General features: G+C 41.8%; 2 protein-coding genes across 2 annotated transcripts; both read left to right on the top strand.

The window, feature by feature from the left end:
* Nucleotides 1-4,563: 4,563 nt before the first annotated feature.
* LOC141003842 (uncharacterized) lies at nt 4,564-13,119 on the top strand. The gene is made up of 14 exons (XM_073475316.1): nt 4,564-4,770; nt 4,895-5,019; nt 5,273-6,784; nt 6,872-7,108; nt 7,942-8,166; nt 8,265-8,319; nt 8,410-8,556; nt 8,880-8,942; nt 9,030-9,206; nt 9,310-9,492; nt 9,619-10,247; nt 10,584-10,720; nt 10,910-11,090; nt 11,232-13,119. The coding sequence occupies exons 1-11, from the start codon at nt 4,599-4,601 to the stop codon at nt 9,942-9,944; spliced, it is 3,222 nt and encodes a 1,073-aa protein (XP_073331417.1). The 5' UTR covers nt 4,564-4,598; the 3' UTR covers nt 9,945-10,247; nt 10,584-10,720; nt 10,910-11,090; nt 11,232-13,119.
* Nucleotides 13,120-14,990: 1,871 nt separating this feature from the next.
* On the top strand, nt 14,991-20,610 carry LOC141003304 (uncharacterized). Its single transcript, XM_073474631.1, has 8 exons — nt 14,991-15,162; nt 15,254-15,372; nt 16,500-17,450; nt 17,533-17,769; nt 17,865-18,089; nt 18,192-18,246; nt 20,214-20,539; nt 20,581-20,610. Exons 1-8 carry the CDS (start codon nt 14,991-14,993, stop codon nt 20,608-20,610), a joined length of 2,115 nt encoding a protein of 704 aa, XP_073330732.1.
* Nucleotides 20,611-21,664: the final 1,054 nt, after the last annotated feature.

The following is a 21,664-nucleotide window of genomic DNA, read 5'->3' on the forward strand; positions in this document are numbered from 1 at the left end:
ATTTTTCACAATAAGATTTCCCTCACTGCAATAGCTAATCCATCCATCCATCCATCCATTGCTAATGGCTAATCTCTGCATTTATTTTAGGTTCAACCCCTGTAAACATTTAAAAAGGTTATATAAAAGTTTATTTGTAAGCTCTGACGGGCTTGCACTGTCACCAATATACTGCACTTTGGAGGTGGCGAGTGCAAAGTAAGCATGACCCATATTCATTCATTCAAAATGGGTCAGATGAGAGAGGTCTGGCTATGCGAGACTAGATATGACTTGAATGCCACACTAGTCAGCCGGTAAAATCAGCTGCTCCAACGTTTAACGTTACTGCAAAGTTTTAACATAGCTCATATTTTCTAACCCTTTCGCCAGAGTCACGCGAGGAAGGTATTTCATGGAGTGGAGAATAACTTTGCATGAATGGCTGCTGCATATCTAACGTTAACGTACCGCAGTTACCTGTCTGTGTCTACCACACTTACATTTTTAATCGGAAACTAAAGTTTCATGCATAGGGAGTATTTAAGGATCTGGTCACTGCTTGTACAGTTTGTTTGTTTTGTTTCATTTATGATGCTAGAAGCAGAACTCTTTATTTAAAAACTCTAAAGCCATCCTCAAAGTTCACAAATTAAACACCAAGCTCTTGGTCTTTATTAGGGTCTTTACTGTCAACATGTCAAGTCTTCTGTGATGTATGGTAGGACAAACTCATTCAAACCATCTGTGAACACATAGCATCTTGCTCATTGCTTGGCTTCAGTTCTTGTTAAATTCTCTGAAAGTGTGTTGCATGAGTCAGGTTAAAAAGTATATATTGCACAGTGCCTCTGTGAGGGAGTCAAGCCGTCCCATATTAAACGATCTCTGCATGACGTAAATGATCACAGTTTATCTTCAACTCATATTCCCAGCAGACAAATTAAGAGTTAAGTCCACATACCAAGTAAGGTGTGCAACAAGTTTCTAAAGAAATACTATCAGTGAAGAGGGGGACAAGGGAATATCGAGTCACGTGAAAAGCCCGTAAATGTCCAAATGTTGCTCTGCTCAGTTCAAGTTCCCTCTGGTCTGCCATCCAAGTGCCTCTTTGGACAGTGTAAGTATCCCTGGAGCGCCCCTCTGATCAATCAAAGTGTTTATTTGGTCAGCACAAGTGCCTCTTCGGACCTTGTGGTCACCCTAAGTTCTCCTCAAGTGCCCTTTTGATTTGTGTCCATCTGATCAACCAAATGATTGATTTGTCTGGTTCCCTCTAGTCACCCTGAACGTCCCCCAAATGTAATGTAACGTTGACCACAAACAAGGGCCAACTAGTGCCAAGGGGGCGGGACACACCGCAGCAACTAGGGCCATGGGTGCTCACCGACAGCCCCCACAGCGTCAGGGCCCTTAAAGTTTTTATTCCCTGGCGTCCTTTCTCACTCTGATGAATCATCTGATGCTTCCCTGAGAGTTATAGCTTCATGCAACCAAATAAAACGCACGGTTACCTTTAATAAAATCACAGACTCTCTGGGTTTGAACATTGTTGGACATTTTTGGGATAATGTAGGTGCACAACTAAACCAAATAAACAACAAATGTCTAGTCATTTTTAGACATTTTAATGTGGAAATGTTAATTATATGGTATCTATATCTTGAACTCAGGTCAGTTTCAGTGACAGAACACAACATTGGCAGGTACTCAAGAGGTTTATGCCCTCACTTATCTATTACCGTCACTCAGGTGGAGTTACGGATCACTGCTTGCCTTACAGATCCCTCGGGGTAGATGTCTTGGCACTTAAGCTCATCTGAACTGTATAAACTGTACAAGACAAAACTTGTATTGCTTCAGGAGAAGGAAGTACGCACTCAGACACTCATTGTATTAACAGGCTGCTTGATTGTTGTCAGTGCATCAGAACAGTTTTTAGTCTTAGTAGGACATCTACTGGTTGGATGTGGTAATGTCACATGACTTCGGCTGTAATTTCTTGTGTTGTCCTGCTTTTCCTCTTTTTGTTTGTTTTTATTATTTCATGGCATGAAATACACATAAACTTGAGAAACTGTCAGAAACAACTGACACCTGGGTGCCCTGGTGGACTAAGATATTAGGGTATTAACACTGAACTGCTTTGTCCCTGTTTGCATCTAGCTGGGGGTCTTGAAAAATCACTTCCTATCGCTGTCTTCTTCATTTCCTGTCATTTCTCTATCATCTGCTGTCAGATAGAGACATGAAATACATAAAAAACAAAAAATGTTTGCCCTCCTTTGTTTTGTGGTTGTTTATCACAGTCCAGGGACATTTTCACTCCTTATTATTGTTAAATCCACCCGTCAGTTTCACAACAGCCTGCTTCACATTTATGTAGATCTAAGCAGGGTTGGACTCACGATATTTGAGGGGCAGGGGCAAAAAAATAAAAAGGGCACCAGCTGTCCATGTTGGGGCACCCTTCACCACATTTTGTCCGCTAGAGGGGCACCCTCGAGGGCACTTTATCATGTTCAATCTACCATAGGGGCATCCAAGAGGGCACTTTTTTTAATAATAGTATGTATAGTATAATTGGCATTTTGTGCAACACCACTGTCATAAACACCAATCTGAGGTCTGTAACAGTTTGTCAGACGTAATGTAGGTGCTGACTACAAACCAAACTCATTACGTCATAACAATGTTATGTGTTTAAAATGTGTATGTTGAAGTAAACACGTATGTAACGCTGTGATCCTACCCTCTCACTGAAGTTACATAAAGCAGAAACAAGCGACAGCAGGGCGAGACAGTGGCTGGGACAGAGACACCATTCACCCTTTTACAAGACACCGTACCATCAACAGGATTTTGAAACTGTTATTTTAAGGTAGAAAAAGTTACATAATGTTGCTTTAACATCATTAAAATCATGTCAATCAATAATCTGATCATTGTACCTTCACAAGACCAACTAGGGGAATGACCTACTTAAGACTAAAAATAAACTCTTCATGTGATTGACTGTGTCCATTTGCAGGTAGTTATGAGCACCCACGAGGTCCTGGCTGCAGTCCTCCACTGTGAGGTCGCAGAGAACAGTTGTCTGTTGGCCTCAACCCACTCTGTTGCACTCTGATCAAATCATGCATTATCTAGACACTTTATTTTTAAATTGCAGACAGCAGGTCTGACCTTAACTTGTGAATGGCATATTCTTTGAAGCGACCCCACAATTGCAGTACAATTGGAAAAAAGAGTGGTAAAAAAAAAAATAAATGGAAATGCTGGTTTCTGACCTGAAACAAAAGAAAAACTCAGATGGAACTCAAACAAAATTAAAATCTGACCTCAGTCATGTCATCCACCTTCCTTTTCATCATCCTAAACACTGGTGGCACCTCACCTCGCAGGAGGGCTTCTGATGCATCTGTCCAGTGGGTGAACTGCTTTCCATGGCTCAAAAAACGATTAAACAATAGAAACAAATAAACATTTCTTAAAAATGGTTATATTAGACAATGACAAACAAGTCACGTGAACACAGCACAGCACAAGTGTGTATCTTCAATCTAAAATGCAATGGTATTACCTTCAAATGCAATGGCATTTTTCATGTGGACCTCCAAATGCCGCTGAAGTCTGGCTGGTTGGCTCGGTTTAAACATGCCTTTGGGACAAAGGGGGCAGTGGTACTGACTGCAGGCTTTCCACCACATGGAATAATTGAGTGATGCATCTAAAAAGGATATAAAATGCATCACGTGTTTGAATTATAGTACATGAACTTCAATTCAAATTAATGTATACAGCCTGCAAACTTAGATTGTCTTTGCTTACAGGTCATGGCCACTTGCACCAGGTAGTGTAAATGAGGCCTTACTTATGTAGAAGTAGTAATAATGACTACAAAAATACTGCACTACGGGTTAAAGTCCGGCATTCAAAAACTTACTTAAGTGAAAGTGGCTAAAACAAGACACTTAAGTAATTTAGTATGTTATGTTAGAAGCAAAATATACTCAGTAATTTCAGTTACTATTCGTTTTGTTTATATACTGTAGTATACAACAGAGGTGGAAAAATAAAAAAGTAAGAATGTGCCATGTAGTCCTGCCACATGTTGATTCCACTTGTGCACTTAAACAGGTGATATCACTAATTAGCTATAGCTATAATTAGTTAACTTTGACGTTATCTAACTTAGCTTCAAAACAACAACCCAAGCCGACATGTAACATTTGGTAATTTGCATCATTAACTTCTATAACATTATTATTTTACGGCACCTATATTGACGAAGAACACAAGAAACCATGCATTTACTTTCTGTGGATAATAAAAAACAGCTACTCACCGCTACTCGGGACACATGCTCACTCGCTGGTCTCTCTTGAATTAAAAGGCAGGTGAAATGAAGATTTAAATGTCCTCACCTGCCGTCCTGACAGTGGACCCTGCACCGAAAGTGACCTCACAGTGGAGGCCTGCTGCCAAGTGCCTCTCATTACGCAAACACTGTCAGTAAGTGAAAGTGAAACGAAATAAAGCCACACCACCGTTCAGTCGAGAGGCACACAGGCACAGTTTGAAGTGCTCTGCTTTTTCAGTGTAGATTTGTCGGTAAAATGGCTGAATACCAATATCCATTGTTCTTTGAAGCCAGAGATCTGACAGACAGAGAGAAGGGGAAGGTCACGAGACACTTTCAGAAGAGAAAGGATTCTGGGGGAGGTGACTGTTTGATGATTGAAAAGGCTGGAGCAACAACATATAAAGTATGTTTCAAGGAAAAAGAAGGTAAGGGATCACATTTGTTTAATATGAGTTAAAGGCAGAATATACTTTCTAAAAAACATAATATTCTATGTAGTTATAGCTAAAATCTAGTGTCTTGTTTGGACCTTGGCCTTGTTTTTTACAGACCAGGAAAGGGTTTTGCAGAGGAAGTTTCACACCATCCCCCTACCGGATGGAGAACTGCGTCTGACTGTGAGTCGGACTGATTCGCCACAGACCTTTGATCAGCCCTCCACCAGTCAGTCACAGGTGAGTTTCCCTGAAACCCTGCCCTTTACTAACACTTCAGAAACGTCAGAGCCAAATGATCTGGCCTGACCAGTTTGAGGGGGATTTCTGAGCAGAGTCAACATCTGATAATTAAAATGTTTGGTATGCCATTGTGCTGGCTGTGGGGACAACACATTTTTATGCTATCTTTTTAGAATTTACAGATTAATAGATGTAGTTTAGACTTACATATAAACTCATACATTTGTTTGTTATTGCTTTTCTCCTTTAGACATCCAAAAAAGCAAACACAAAAACCCTTGAGAAGATTTTCAAGCCAGATATTTTCCTCCTGTTCTACCTGAGAGACAACCTGAAAGCAAATAAAATTTTACAGAAACAACTCTCTGCTATCGGCTGCACAGTGGACTTTGATCTAGATGAGGAGGAAGCGGTGGTTAGGGGGGATGTTGATAAAGGGTCTGGAAGCGCCTTTGCCAGTGCTGCAGAGAACTGGGAGTTACAAGTTGATAGGGTCTTCATCAATCTAACTGAGAGCTACCTCTGCTATCATGTGGTTGAGGCAAAACAAGCCAAAATCCTCATGCAGGACCTCACCTTTGCGACTGATGATATCAAAGTGTACACAGAGGGTGGTTATCCTGTGGTTGTGGGACCCAATGACGATGTAAAGAAGAGGATTGCGATCCTGGAAAAGAGCCTGCCCACTCAGAAGGAATTACCAATTGCGGAGAGGCAGTTCAAAGTGGTAGAAGAAGAGTTTAGTCGAGAAATGAGTACACATTGCCCAGAGGTTACAATCCGCAGAGGCAACGCCAAGATCATCCTGGAGGGCCCTGACAAGGAGGTGAGGTCAGGAGCTACAAAACTTGATGAACTCATCAAAAAGGTAAAAGAAAAGAGAGTTAAACTTCCTACAGCTTTACTTACCTTCATAACATCCAGCGGTGCCATCTCCAAGTACCAAGCTCGCTTCCAGCAGAGCCTCAGAAATCCTGTTTTCATAGAGGTGGGGTCAGACCTGGTTCTGTCCAGTTTGTCCGCAGATGCGCTGGATGAAGCTGAGACTGCAGTACAGAGAGACCTGAGTCTGGACAATGTGCAGCTGCAGGGAGCTGCAGCTGCACCACCAGATCTCGACAGGGTGAAAGAAATCCTGATGAAAGCCAAGAACGAGGCAAACCATCGAGAGCTCAGAGTGGACGTCAGCTTCATCCCAGGACCCAGTGGAGCTGCAATCACCAAAGTACAACTGGTGGGCTACAGTGAGAATGTGAACAAGCTCAAAGAAGTTCTGCACAACTACCAGATGAACCAAGTTGGGACACAAGAACGGCTGAAACTGCCCCATCCTGAACTGGTCGACTGCTTTGACGATGTCTTAAAAATGATTGGCATGAAGCAGAACAAGGTGACCTTAGAAGCCTCACATTTTCCATCCCCTTCTGTGCTCGTGTCTGGTCCCCGCTGTCAGGTCCAGGAAGTCAAGGCACAATTAAACACAACTCTAGCCAGTCTGACGAAAGACACACTGGTTCTAGATGGACCAGCAGCACGGCGGTACTTCCAAGCAGAGGGTAGATTGAGCAAGGAGCTAGTGGAGAGCTCCTGTCAGGTTATTATCAGGGAACAGCAAGGCGTGTCAGGAACCACCAGCAGCCCTGGCACCACCACCATCACGCCCAGACCTTCCATCACCAGACGAAGCTGCAACACAGTTGGGAGCACTGCGGTCAACAAGACGAGCCTGGAGATCAAGATTGGCGATTTGGTGGATGAGCAGGTTCGACAATTTCCGTTGTATTTTCCAAAGAGCAGTACAGCAGCGATGAAACACTCACATTTATATAATTCCTTGTTATTTCCACAGGTGAATGTGCTGGTGGCCCCCATGATCAACGGGCAGCTTGCCTCTACAAATATTGGTTCAAGTCTCTTAAAGAAAGGAGGGAATGCGATCAAGTCAAAGTTTGAGTCGGCGGCAGCGAATCGCACCTTCGCCCCTGGTGGTGTTCTGCAGGTTGATGCGCCTCCGTCTCTGGGCTGCTCCAAGCTCCTCTTCATTGAATGCCTGGCATGGGATGGAGCCAGAGGACAGAGCATAAAGGTAAAGTAGTCAATCTTGAATCTCCCTCTCGTCAAACTTCACATAAGTTAATTGACTGGCAGATTCGCTCTGTGTGAACAAACAATAGATGCAGTGGAGTGATGTAGCCAACTAGATAGTGATGCTGACCGGTGAAATCACTTCATGTAGCTCTTTCTTGGGTGACGTATTGCAAATAATGCGACACGATTTATAGCTTATGGTGGATGAGGGGCTTGTGCCAAAAGATAATTATCTTTACTGAAATATTGTGTTTTAATGGTGCAAATGAAAAAAATCAAAGGCTTTTTCAAGTCTGGCTATAGTCGACAGGGCATTTCAAAATTGAGAAATATATTGCAGTTCAGTTCGTGGACCATGATTGGAATTAAACAGATCATGGTGGGGTTTTTTTGGCCAGTTGCCCACTCATTAATGCACAAATCTTGATGGTTGTGTTTGAAGATATGATTGTTTGTTTAGACAATAAACTGTTATATATATTTATACAAAGTGACATCCAGTGTCATCTAAAGGCAAGAGTCCTCCTTGCTCTTATGCTTAGTTACATTCGCAGTTTCTCCTCAACGATTGTGGTGCAATGTTCATTTGTATTTATGAAAATAAGAAAAGAAATCGTGAGACACACACCTGGCCAAATGCTGCATTAAGTGTAGTATTAGTAGTATTAAGCCCTAAAACAGCAGTTATACAGTCTTGTGCCTTTTTCAGGGGGATTCAGTCAAAATATATCTTAATTAGAAAAACTGCGGTTCATCCGTCTAAAACTCAAATCTTTTTTATGCTGTGTGCTTATGAAAACACTCCGCATATGTCTTATTTTTGTCTCTTAGGCCCTTGTCAATGGCCTGAAGACGTGCTTGGACCTATGTGTGCAGCAGAATGTGTTCTCAGTGGCCTTTCCGATTATCGGACCTGGAATTGTGTTAAAATACCCGCTGAGAGTGGCCGTTGAAGTGCTGACTGAGAGTATTCGCCTTTTTGGATTATCTGCATCCTCTGGTTCTCTCGCCACCATTCATATCGTCATTAAACCAGGATATCCTGACTCTGAGGAGGTGAAAATCAACACTCAAACAACTGGTTTGTAAGATGAATGTGTGGAGGATTTATTGATGAGAGGGTTTAATGCTGGTGTTTTTTGTTTTTTTTACAGTGCTACCATGAAGTGTACAAACACCTCAGCTCAAGTATAAACCAGGGAGGCCAAGGTAAACCATACATACAAAAAAATCTTCAAGGACTTAGTGATTAGCAATTCGATATTTATATAAAACATGTTGTTGTGTTCTCCTTCTCAGCAATCTTCAAGTCCCTCACCACCGACCTCGACGACATCACAATGACAGTGGGAGGCGGGGTTAAACTACAGCTGGTGTTTGGTGACATCACTAATGAGACTACAGATGTTGTGGTGAACACGACCGACTTCGCAAATTTCCAGAACGGTGAGTGAGAGCTGCTGTAGCCGACCAAAAGACCATGTCGTAACCGTTTCGCGCCTTTACGCTCATGACTTTGTTCAAGACTGAAATATATATAATAGAATTAGGGGCAGATATATTCATGGTGACCAGAGGATGAATCCTTTTTACTTTGGTCAAAATTTCAATGTGTAGGGGAGACCGGCAACAGCGTGTTAGCATTACTATTGTCAACACGTTAGCATGCTGTCATTTAGCGTTTAGCTCAAAGCAGTCTAATTACAACCTCACAAAGCTGCTAGCATGGCTGTAAACTCTTGTTGTGTAATCTAATCGTTTCTCTGCAGACGGTGTGTGCAAAGACATCTTGACTGTGGCTGGACCAGAGGTGGAGGCTGAACTTAAAGCAGGTGAGGAACAAGAACACGCAAGATGTTTTGAAGCAACACAGGTTGAACAGCTTCTTACTTATGTTGTCTTTGTTGTCTTGTGCGCAGCAAAAATGAAAACGGGAGAGATTTTTGTGTCCGAGTCTGGATCGTTCCCTTGTGAAGCCATTTTACATGTGTGTGGAGAAAGGGACGCAGGTATCATCGAACAGCTGGTGTGCGACATCATTGAACATTGTGAAACATATGGATTCGACTCCGTAGCCATTCCTGCCATCTGTGCTGGTAGGTATTTTGTAAGACTTTCCAAAAAAACCCCACAAACACTCAGCTAATATCAGTGTTGTAGTTTAAATTCTGCCAGTAAACATTCAAACTGTTCATGCAGGAGCTGGAGGGTTGGACCCTGGTGTTGTGGCAGGTGCAATCCTCCGAGGGGTGAAGGCTGCAACGTCATCTACTTCTCTGTACTCTGTCACCAACATCCGCCTCGTCCTGATTAAGATCAATGTCTTCTTGGCGTTTAAAGAGGAAGCGACGCAAATGTTTTCCACTGCTGTAATCAACAGAGGTAACAGGAAGTTTCACAAACTTCTTTTTTTGTGTTTGCTTGGAAATATATCTCTTTTTTAAAATCATAATTCACTTGTTCCATTGTAAATTTTCACTGATTGTTATCTTTGGACCCTCCTTGCAGTGTCAGTGCCTCAGAGGCCTCATGTACAACAACAACCGCCCTCTTTGTCAGTGAGCACAGACCTGAGCCTCCTCCATACCACCTCCACAAGTCAGAAGTCCGTCTTCCTCTTCCTGGGTCTCTCCAGACAGGATGTTGACGATGCCATGACAAAGCTGAGGGGTGCGTATCAGGCTCAGTGCTCCACTCAAACCTTCAAAAAGGAGGATCTGGCGGGCCTCACCCAGGACAACGTGGAGGATCTGAAGCAGCTGCTGGAGACGCAGGGTCTGTACATACAGAGGGGACCAGTCCGGGCCGGGAAGCTTAACAGTGAGTGGGTTTAAAGGATGGAGTCAACCAGGTGACGCAGAAGATTAATGACTCTCAGCAAGAGTGTCTCAGAAGAGAGGTGAGAGTCAGGGAGGAGGAGGAGCTGTACACCCGTGTGGCTTGGTGCATCCTGGGAAATAACGGAAACTGGGTCAAACTCCCCAAAACAGCCAATTACAAACTGGAAAAAAATGATATAGCTGCAGGGGTTGTGGACGCACAGGGCACAGAGTGGAGTGTGGATGTACAGAGGTTGGAGGCTTCAAGACCAATAACTGGACAAAAGACGAAGCTGAAACGACTTGTGAATCTTCCAGGTGAGAAGATTGTTGCAGATGAGCATTTAGCTATGCATGAGCTAAGATGAGCTGTTCTGGAGCTTTTGATCATATAACATGTTCACTTTTTAAGACTTTTTGGCTTCAAATTGAGTTTAAAAGTGATATAACGAAAAACATTTGCCAGTGAAACATTTATTTCTGCAGTGTGCTGCTTAGCAATTTATTTGTGCACATTTGCCCACCTGCAAAAACTCTAATGATGACTTCGGAGGGGACACCTACATGAAACGTTATCAAGAGCAATTCCTGAGATTCCACATTTACTTTGAATAACTGACAATTTTCTATGGTGTCCTCTCCTCACCTTTCCAGACTTCACCCTCCCTCTCTACTGGGACAACTTGCCTGGCGGTGAAGTGTTCAAGGCGGTTGCACTGCAGCCTTCCTCTGCAGAGTACAAGTCAGTGAAGGAGGCCTTCAAACGGACTGTCACCAAGACTGTGATGAAGGTGGGGAAGCGTTTCATTGCCTGTAGACATTTCCCGTGTCAGGGTATCCCTTATGATTTAAATCTCAATATAGTATAATTGCATAATATCTGTGTTCTTAACCTTCATTTGAAGAGTCAACATATTTACATCCTTCTAAGCCAAATTCGGAAGCTCAGTATTTTCTTGTTTTTGTGCATTTCCTGACAGATCGAGCGCCTCCAGAACGTTCATCTGCGACGCGCCTATGAAGCGCAGAAGAAGCAGATTTCTGATAACAGAAAACAGGATGGGGGAGCAAAGGAAAAGCTTCTGTACCACGGGACGACCCAGGACAACTGTGACTCCATCATGAAAACTGGGTTCAACAGGCGCTTTGCAGGACAGAACGGTAAAGATCTTTCTCCTCCGTCTTTACATTTCCATTTAATTCCTTCAACTGGTGAAGTGTAACAATCACATGGATGATTTTGGAAAATGTTGTTTAGATTCAAGGACTTCTTTTAAATTCCCTATTTCCTTTTATTCTCAGCTACTTTATACGGTCATGGAACCTACTTTGCCGTAAACGCCAACTACTCAGCACAACCCACCTACTCGAAGCCGGCTGCTGATGGTTCTCAGTTAATGTTTGTGGCCCGAGTCCTGACCGGGGTCTACACTCTGGGAAGCAGCGACATGAAGGTCCCTCCTCCTCGCAGTGACAGTCAGCCCCACGACCGCTGTGACAGTGTGGTGGACATAATAGACAACCCATCGATGTACGTTGTGTTCCATGACAACCAGGCGTACCCGGACTACCTCATCACCTTCAAGTGAGGGAGGTTGCAGAAAAGTTTGTTTATGAAGATGATAATTGCACATATACAGATCCAGCCACAGAGGCCTTCTCATTGAACGAATGAATGAACGATCGACCACGATTACTTTAGCATTTAGCATGTTAGCCAGACCCAGCATGCCTGATGTGTCTGATTTGGGTCACTTACAGTGCATTAAATCACTGCCTATTTAAGGTAGATGCAACCTTTTTATTTCTTTACCAGTGTCGGGGTACAATCATGTTAACCTCAACCCATAACGACGCAGTTCTTTATTATATTGCATTGTTGCACTGTTCGCAGACTGCCAGCCTCGGCCCAGCTGCTACTGCCACTTTCACACCTCTTGATCCTCTCGGGATGATTCCTGTAATAGAGAAACTAGATACAGAGCAAAAACAGATGTCCAGCTCCTGGGTTTACTTCCTGGTTATGGGGCGCACTGACTTACTTCCTGCTCGGCCCGTAGACTTTACATTGTGATGACGTCACAGATTTTTAAATCGCTTTTCAGGGCTCAAGCAAAGTTTTACAAAAAAATTCATAATATAAAGAATCATAATCTATCTTGTTTGTAATTTGATGTGTCCTGTCGTTTTATAGATGTCTCTTTTATAATGGCAGTCTACGGGGAAAAAGCTTTTTGGGCTGCAGGGAAATTTTTCCAAAACTGCGAGTTGCCACTGGGCAGAATTGGGAGCAAGGCCGAGCGGCACCGACATAATAGATCCACAGTGATATAAGATTTATATCAGATTTAAACTTAGACATCTCACCAAAATAATTGCATTTTACATATGTAGGCCAGGTTTAGCAGCACTAAAATACTGATGTGCATTGTAAACATTAAACAAGGTAATGCCATATCCCTCTGCTTGATTTGAATTTACCGCGTTTAATTCACCCACCGTATGAAAATGGTACGTAAATAAACGCACACTTAATATTGTCGCTGTTCATGTGAAGGAAACTGGATTTAGGCAGGCAGTTTAGTTCATACCACAGAGCCGTTGAAAAGAATCAACTTTTGTTTGTTTGTTGTTTCTTTTGTTTTATTCTCACACAGTTTGTCATAACTTTTTTTTTATGTGAATTTGTTTTTAATCTGTAAGGAATGTGACTTGAAATGTAGCCTTAATTGCAATAATTGAGATAAAAAACAAAAAAGGTACAAGTAGCAAGAGTAAATGCAGTTCATTACCTCCGATGCTGCGTTCGAATATAAGTTAAAAGACAGTTTCGATTGTTAGATAGTTGTGTTATTGTCGCCTGGGTCCAGATGTTTGACTCCACCCACTCCACATATCGGAAACATACGGACAAGTGGACAATTCTGTCTGATATCAGGCAAATGTTTTCAGCTATGTTCACTTCGTTATGCAATATGCAATAGTATGTGTGAGGGTTAGAAAAAAACTTTTTATCCTAAGTAAACTTTACTTTATATAAGCAAAGGCTGCTCAGCTATTTGGGTAGTTTGGGTGCAAATGCAGTTTTTCCATTTCTTCGGTGATGAATTATGTCTGATTTTGTGTTTGTTTGGGAATTCATGGCTTAATTACCAATCTGATTATTAATAAAAAAAAAAGCCAAATCATTGATGGTGTCACTTTGACGTTTTGGACTTTCACCACTGACACACACTTACAGTACAGGGAGTATTGTATCTGGGTGACATATGGCTCCGTTCAAATGAAACATAGGGTCTTTTTTACTAAGATTTGTGGCCCTCTTTAGCTCAATGTTTTGGTTACTGTTTTGTTTAGTTTCACTGCCCTAATCAGCCCTGTTTCTAAATCCAGCTCTCATAAAATCTCTAAACTACCTACAAAGCAGCAGACAGACAAAGTTAGCAACTAGCTGGTTAATACAATTGAACATTTGGCAAATCGTGACCATTAGCATTTCGTTTGAAGACTTGGTGAAGACTGAAAACGAGTTAAAGGGGAGAGTCAGCTAACAGGGCCACTAGCTGCATGGTTAACCAAGCTAACTAGCTCAATGGCAGCTACAGTTACCAGAAGTTAGTGGTTTATTTAGCAACAAGTAAAGCTATCTGTCCATCAGGAACCTTCATGAATCACAGGAGGCAGAGCAGCCGGAGGACATCACAGGGAAAACCAGACAATATTTTCTCCAATACTGACGCCAAGATGCAAAAAAAGCATCAATTCTTGATATTTGCATTCAATATAATGTTGCTTTAAATGTCTTGAAGTCTAGAAGAAGAATCTTCATTTCTGACATACAATCATACAATGTAAAACGTAGTGAAACTCATTATTTAAACCATGCCGGAGGAGCAGAGGGCAGCCAATACACCTAATACACGTTTGAACATGGAGAAAACCGGAGCACCTGGAGGAAACCCACACAAGCACAAGGAGAACATGCAACATGCTCTTCCCCAGCCAGTAGTCGAACCCGTCTTGCTGTTAGGCAATAGTGCAAACCCTCAGCTTGGGATCAGACACTTTGGTTCAATGTAGACGGACAAAAGAGAAAGCGAGGTGTTGGTGATGAGCTCCTATCAGGAGGTCCTAACCCTCCAGCATATGGAGTTTCAAATTTGAAGAAAGTATCACAGAACAGCAGCATCCCCAGCTTCTGCACATCCAACATGTCTGCCACTAGATGGCCATGAAACAAATATGACGATTGTCCAAGGGAAGTGAGGCTGTTTTAAGACTCAGCCTTATATTTTACATTACAGGATCATTAATTTGAAAATAAATGTTAAAATTAGTTTACAGGAAATGACAGCATCGTGATACATTTTCCTTCCTGATTAATCACATCTGATTAATTTGTTTGAATGGCTTCTAAACCAAACAAAGCAGTAATTAAAGGTCTTAAATCAAGGATGAGAAGTGATGACCAATTATCACATCAGATTCACATTCAGTATTGTCAAATAACTATGCAGTTTTACATTTTTTGTTTGGTTAAAATTCGCATTTTCCTCAAATAGGTTAGATTTTGTATGTTATGTAGAGGCCAACTGCTTAAATCCACATTTTAGTGTGATTAAAATCAACATTGATCCCACTGAGAAAAACATAAAAATAAGAGAAATATCATCATAAATCATTTGAAACTGTGGCAAATGATGTCATCATCACAACTGCTGTAAGGATTATTATTATATCAACATCATTTATAAAAAATATAATGATTAATTGTTTTCTCATCATCATTACGTCACACTGATCAAGGTACCTGCACAAGACTAACCAGAGAAATGCTCCACTTGAAGCTGAACATCTAAGAAGCTTTATGTATTTGGGTGTCCATTAGGAAAATATGTATCATTTTAAATGAGGAAGTGAGTAGAAAAACATAACTTACAGGAAATGAAACTGAAACAAAACAAAAACACTTCAGCGCGCGCTTCACTCAAGAGGGATGGAGGTACACTGAGAAGCGCCACATGCTGAAAGTTTTACTGTCATTTAGGACTTGGAGGTAAAATGGATGAATACCAACATCCTTTGTACTTTGAAGCCAGAGATTTGACGGACAAAGAGAGAGGGAAGGTGCGGAGACACTTTCAGAAAAGACGAGATTCTGGGGGAGGCGACTGTGGAGTGATTGAAAAGGCTGGAGCCAACACATATAAAATCTGTTTCAAGGAAAAAGAAGGTAAGGAACCTCAGTGGGTTGAAAAGACTTAAAGGCAGAATATACTTAAGGAGGATTTCGTTGGAAACTTGGACATTGTTGTTTCTTCCAGTCCAGGAAAGGGTTATGCAGAGGAAGTTTCACACCATCTTCCTTCCCGCCAGAAAACTACGTCTGACTGTGAGTAGTCTGCCACAGACCTCGGATCAGCCCTCTACCAACCAATCACAGGTGAGAAAATATTGCCCTTTAGTAACCTCAGCTGACACTAAACACAGAGGAGCCAGGGCTTGTCCTGGCGTGATCAAATCACAGACAGTGCTCATAACTGAATCAACACATGCACAAAATACAGATCGACAAAAGAATTAACAATAAATTATAGTGTAGATGATCCTGGTGCAACAGAGGTTGCTCCAAAATATTTAATTAAGGTCCATGAAAAGATTATACATTAGATAAATATGAATTTTAAAATACAGGCAGGTCATATGCATCTTCCAGGTGTATTTATTAGTCCCACATCATATGCAATTTTGCAAATTGTCCAGTTGTGCAAATATGTCCAGATCTGATCTACAACAATACATTTTAACAGTGCTAGAAAGAAAATGGTCACCCTGAAAGTATTTTGGACGTTTATTAGGTTATGTATTTAAATAATAAATCAAAAGAAATGTAATGTTGAAATGCAAGAAAACAGTGCTAGTTAATTAACAATCGATGTTAGCCTTTATAAATTATAAATTATAAATGATAAATTATGTTTGCAATCCTTACTTTGGTTAGTAAGCAAAGATTAAGAAATGAAGCTTGTGTCATGGTTTCGGGTTTTTAGTTCAGTTATTTCCTGTTTTATTTTGTAGGTTTCATCCTCATGTGTCATGTTTTACACTTCCTGTCTTTGTGTGTTTTCCGCCCTTTTCTGATTGCCTTCATTTGTTAGTTTAGTTATTTTGCTCTTAATTTCATGCTTTTATGGCCTGCCTTTGTTTTTGGACTTAAGCTTAGTTATTAAAGCTTTCTTTTTGTCTCTGTGAGCTGCCTGTCCTTGTCCTGTGTCTGCATGTGGGTCCTCACCTTTCTGCAAACCTTAACAGCCTCTTCTGATGAAAAACAGCTAAACTTAATAATGTATTTATTCCTTTCTAGTCAGCTTGCCAGGATAAAACAGTTCTGTTTAATCGATCAAAAACAAAACATTCAGTACCTTTCATCCTATTTTATCCTACCCTTGAGTATCAGTCCTAAAGTAGTCAACATGTTGTGTGCATCATTGTGCTGGCTGTTGTGACAACATAGAAGTTGACAATTGTTATGTAACTTTTATTTGTCATCCAACCATCGATCTTTTGAAGGGCCAAAACCAGGAGGTGAAGTCAGGAGCTACACAACTTGATACTGAACTGATAAAAAAAGTAAAAGAAAAGAGAGTTAAACTTCCTACAGCGTTACTTACCTTCATAACATCCAGCGGTGCCGTCTCCAAGTACCAAGCTCGCTTCCAGCAGAGTCTCAGAAATCCTGTTTCCATAGAGGTGGGGTCGGACCTGGTTCTGTCCAGTTTGTCCGAAGATGCCCTGGATGAAGCTGAGGCAGCAATAAAGAGAGACCTGAGTCTGGACAATGTGAGGCTGCAGGGAGCTGCAGCTGCACCTCCAGATCTCGACAGGGTGAAAGAAATCCTGATGAAAGCCAAGAACGAGGCAAACCATCGAGAGCTCAGAGTGGATGTCAGCTTCATCCCAGGACCCAGTGGAGCTGCGATCACCAAAGTACGACTGGTGGGCTACAGTGAGAATGTGAACAAGCTCAAAGAAGTTCTGCACAACTCCCAGATGAACCAAGTTGGGACAAAGGAGCTGCTGAAACTACCGCATCCTGAACTGGTCGACTGCTTTGATCAAATCTTAGACCTGGTTGGCATGAAGCAGAACAAGGTGACCTTTAAAGCCTTGCGTTTTCCGTCCCCTTCTGTGCTCGTGTCTGGCCCCCGCTGTCTGGTCCAGGAGGTTCAGGCGAACCTGAAAGCGACTCTAGCCAATCTGACAAAAGACACACTGGTTCTAGATGGACCAGGTGCTCAGCGGTACTTCCAAGCAGAGGGTAAAGTCAGCAAGGAGCTGGTGGAGAGCTCCTGTCAGGTTATTATCAGGGAACAGCAAGGTGTGTTCTCCCCAAAGGTGAAACGCTCCAGCACCAGCAGTGTCAAACCCAGGCCTGCCCCCAGACAGCGCCGCAACACTTCAAGCATTGTGTTCGACAAGACGAGCCTGGAGATCAAACTTGGCAGTTTGGTGGATGAGCAGGTTCGACAATTTCTGTTCCACTTTACATAAAGTAGTACAATAATAATACTCACATTGATATTATTACACATTATTTCCACAGGTGAATGTTTTGGTGGTCCCCATGATCAACAGGCAGCTAAATTCTACAAATATTGGTCAATGTCTGTTAAGAAGGGCAGGGGTCGCAATCAAGTCAAAGTTTTACTTGGCGGCAGCGACTCGCACCCTCGCCCCTGGTGATGTTCTGCAGGTTGATGCGCCTCCGTCTCTGGGCTGCTCCAAGCTCTTCTTCATTGAATGCTCGCCATGGGATGGAGTTGGAGGACAGAGCGTGCAGGTAAAGTGAAATATTTGTAATGCAGCCTTCAACTGGAATGTGCTCATATTAAAGCCCTGCCTCATGTTAGATTACTTATTTTTGTTGTTTTGTAGGCGCTTGGGAAAGGCTTGAAGAGGTGTTTGGACCTGTGTGTACAGCAGAACTTGTGCTCAGTGGCCTTTCCAGTTATCGGACCTGGAACTGTTTTTGAATACCCGCTGAGAGAAGCCATTCAAGTGCTGACTGAGAACATCCGCCAGTTTGGATTATCTGCATCCTCTGGGTCTCTCTTCGCCATCCACATTGTCATTGAGCCAGGATATCCTGACTCAGAGGAGGTGACTATCAACTCACATGCACAGCTGCTGTTAATAGTTTGTAAGATGCATGAATGCAGGATTTCTTGAGAATGTGTTTAATGCTGGCGTTTCTGATTACAGTGCTACTGTGACGTTTACAGGCACCTCAGTTTGAATATGAACCAGAAAGGCCAAGGTAAACAGAACTTTTTATTTTATTTCCTATATCTTATTATTGGTTTGAGCTCAAGTGATAATTTTCAACCCAGGTTCCTTTAAGTTTTTATTCAGTTACTTGTTTAACTTGAGTTAACACAGCTCTAAGTTCCCATTTTATCTTAACTAGGCATAGAAAACACTAAAATATCCCAATATCCCTAACTAATTTTGAGTAGTGTACTTTAACCAGCGCTCTGTTTAGAGTTTACAGTGAGACTACCCCTGTAAGCGTTACCAATTCGGCACAAAATAATGAAAAACAAAATACAATCAATAACAGAATCAAGATAAAAAACTCCTCAGCTCTCAGACATTGCTGAGAAAAAACACTGAAGGTTTAATCTTACTGTGATTCAGGTGAATGAATCAGTGTTCCTGAAGTGTAGGTTGGTCTGTCCAAGGTGAAACGGGATGGTTTGGCATCTTCTTTCTCCGGCTCCGAATGTTCAATGTGCAATCTTCCCAACTAAAAAGCTTGGCCTGTGTTACAACAGTCCAACATGCATACAGATACTTTAGTCTTACATATATCGTAACAAAATGAAGTACTTGAGCAGAACGAGCACCGGTTAATTGTTGATTCACTCTGAACCGCCCTAAAATGGAGGCCGCGTTCACCTCACCTTACTAACATGGCTAAACTAGAACATGTCTGTTGTATGTAGCTTCACAATTCGATTTACACAAAGAAAAACCATTAACTGCATAACAGAAAACGTATTCACACTGTTTTAGATTAGCTACTGGTAATTTTGAAAGCACATTCAGCTTGAAACAATGAGGAAATAGCATGCTAACTGTTTCCACTTACCAAATCCTTGATCAAACGTAAAAATAACACAGGAACATTATCCAGCTGATATAGGCATGAGGTGATCACAACAATCCTTCCCAAAATGGATAACATGAAGATTTACTCCACAAAACTCGATTCTTTGCTCTTATTTTCGCCTCTCCTCACTGTTTTGCTATTGTTTACTCCTCCCTCGCTCTCCAGTACGTGGCACTGTAGCTACACTGACATTAGCAGCTGTTAGCCGCTGCCATTATTAAAATAAGCATTACACAAACTAAAATAGCATGAATAAACAGTTTAAACTGCTTTTATGACTCATAATGTTATAATCTAAGACCTGATATAGTATATTAGGTTGCATTATATTTGGCGTTTGCTTGGCCTTCCATTTGTTTGCGGCTATGTTAACCTTGGTTATAGAGTGGTGTTGTTTGTAGTCCCAAAACCCGGAAATCAGTTGGTATTTTTACCCTTCCGAAGTCAGTGGGTTTTTTAATGGGTTTTCCGTTAAATGCCAGAAAAAAAGGTCTGTGGTTACCACAGGCTTAACATAAAATACATAATGAAATGTCCCACAATTAAATTACAAGACCTTACGCATCTTTAAAATGGTGCTAACAAGTGGCTAAATGAGACTGCAGAAGTTGTCAGGGACATTAAACGTCATCATGCCGAACACAGTGACTCATCTACTCACTAGTCCGTCTTTACAGGCCAACTTTAGTTACACTACACTGTGACTTTACAACCTGAAGATTGATCAATTTATAGAAAACGTGTATAGTAATGGTGCAGTGGTGACGTTTAAATCATGCGACCGCAATGTAGTCTGTTTATAGCCTAACGCTAGGGCCCATGTCCAAATAACCTTTTTTTCTCGGCGCAAGCATCTTTTTTTCACTTGTTTCTAATGAGTAGCGAGCGTCTAGTTAGTCTGCTTAGTAACTATCCAGTATAATCTAAACTATCTGGAGTAACTAATGATTCAGTAATTAGTAATAAATTAGTTGTCACTCGTTTCTGGCTTCTTAAAGGAAGCAACAAATGTTTTCCACTTCTGTAATCAACAGGGGTGATGGGGCGTTTCACAAACGTTTCATTCATCTCATTGGCAACTTTCACTGATTGTCTTTTGATTTACCTTGCAGTGCCTCAGTCACCTCAAGAAAAACAACAACAACCATCTTTATCTGTGACCACAGACCTCCACACCACGTCAATGAGTCAGAAGTCCATCTTCTTGTTCCTGGGTCTCTCTAGAAAGGATGTTGACGATGCCATGACAAAGCTGAAAGATCTGTATCAGGCTCAGTGCTCCACACAAACTTTGAAAAAGGAGGCGCTGACAGGCCTCACTCCACACCAAAAGGAGAATGTCAAGCAGCTGGTGGAGAAGCAGGATCTCGACAAACAGAAGGACCAGTCGGGCCAGGACAGCTTAACAGTGAGTGAGTTAAAAGACGAGGTCAACCAGGTGACACAGAAAATCAATGCCTCTCTGCATGGCTCCCTCAGGAGAGAGGTGAAAGACCGGGAAGAGGATGAGTTGTACACCCGTGTGGCTTGGTACATCCTGGGAGATAACGGCAACTGGGAGAGACTCCCCAAGACAGCCAATTATAACCTGGAAAATAACAATACAGCTGGAGGGGTTGTGGACGCACAGGGCACCGAGTGGAGTGTGGATGTACAGAAGTTGGAGGCCACAAGACGAATAACTGGGCACAATGCAAAGCTGAAACGACTTGTGAATCCTCAAGGTGAGGAATATTGCTCTAGATTAATAAGATAAGTCATAAATGTTTAATCAACATCACATCCCAGTAACACTGATCAAGGTACCTACAAGACTAACTAGGGACGTGCCACACCTGAAGCAAAAAGACTATTTATATAATTGGGTGCAAATATGTAGGCTAATCATGAGGAAGTAAACACTAATGAAACAAAAACTAAAGTAAAGTAAAGTAAAAGCACTTCAAAGCACACTGTTCACTCTGGTGGCATGAGGTAGAATTCAGAATTATAGGGAAAAAATGGATGATTCCTAAAATCTGTTGTTTCTTTGAAGGCAAAGATTCGGCAGACAGAGTGAAGAAGATGAGCAGACACTTTCAGAACAGACCAGATTCTGGGGGAGCTGATTGTAGCATGATTGAAAAGGCTGGAGCCAAAACACATCAAATCTGTGTCAAGGATAAAAAAGGTAAGAAATCCCAGTGGGTTAAGTAGTTAAAATGTAGGATCTTGTTGGCAACTTGTACTTCGTCATTTTTTATAGACCAGGCGAGCGTTTTGCAGAGGAAGTTCCACACCATCTCTCTTCCATCTGGAGAACCAGGTCTGACCTCGAGTCGAACCAGTTTGCCACAGACCCCCGATCAGCCCTCCACTAGTCAATCACAGGTGAGAAAATATTTCCCTTTAGAAGAAAGATTCAATGAGCAACCATGAATGTCTGTACAGAGTCAAATGATCTTGAGAACACTTTGAGAGGATTTCTGAGCAGAGTCAACGTCTGCTAATGAAAAAAGTTGACAATTGTCATGATATTATTTTATATTACTAGATTATCAAACCATCTGTCATCTTGAAGGGC

This window comes from Pagrus major, chromosome 10, assembly GCF_040436345.1.
Source record: "Pagrus major chromosome 10, Pma_NU_1.0".
In the NCBI taxonomy this organism is placed as follows: Eukaryota; Metazoa; Chordata; class Actinopteri; order Spariformes; family Sparidae; genus Pagrus; species Pagrus major.

Excerpts from the sequence above, each read along its gene's own strand:
- LOC141003304 (XM_073474631.1), top strand. The coding sequence starts at position 14,991 with ATGGATGAATACCAACATCCTTTGTACTTTGAAGCCAGAGATTTGACG. Across the intron at positions 17,770-17,864 it reads TTGGAGGACAGAGCGTGCAG|GCGCTTGGGAAAGGCTTGAA; the intron begins GTAAAGTGAAAT and ends GTTGTTTTGTAG. Across the intron at positions 18,247-20,213 it reads TATGAACCAGAAAGGCCAAG|TGCCTCAGTCACCTCAAGAA; the intron begins GTAAACAGAACT and ends TTTACCTTGCAG.
- LOC141003842 (XM_073475316.1), top strand. The coding sequence starts at position 4,599 with ATGGCTGAATACCAATATCCATTGTTCTTTGAAGCCAGAGATCTGACA. Across the intron at positions 4,771-4,894 it reads ATGTTTCAAGGAAAAAGAAG|ACCAGGAAAGGGTTTTGCAG; the intron begins GTAAGGGATCAC and ends TGTTTTTTACAG. Across the intron at positions 8,943-9,029 it reads GGAGGCTGAACTTAAAGCAG|CAAAAATGAAAACGGGAGAG; the intron begins GTGAGGAACAAG and ends TCTTGTGCGCAG.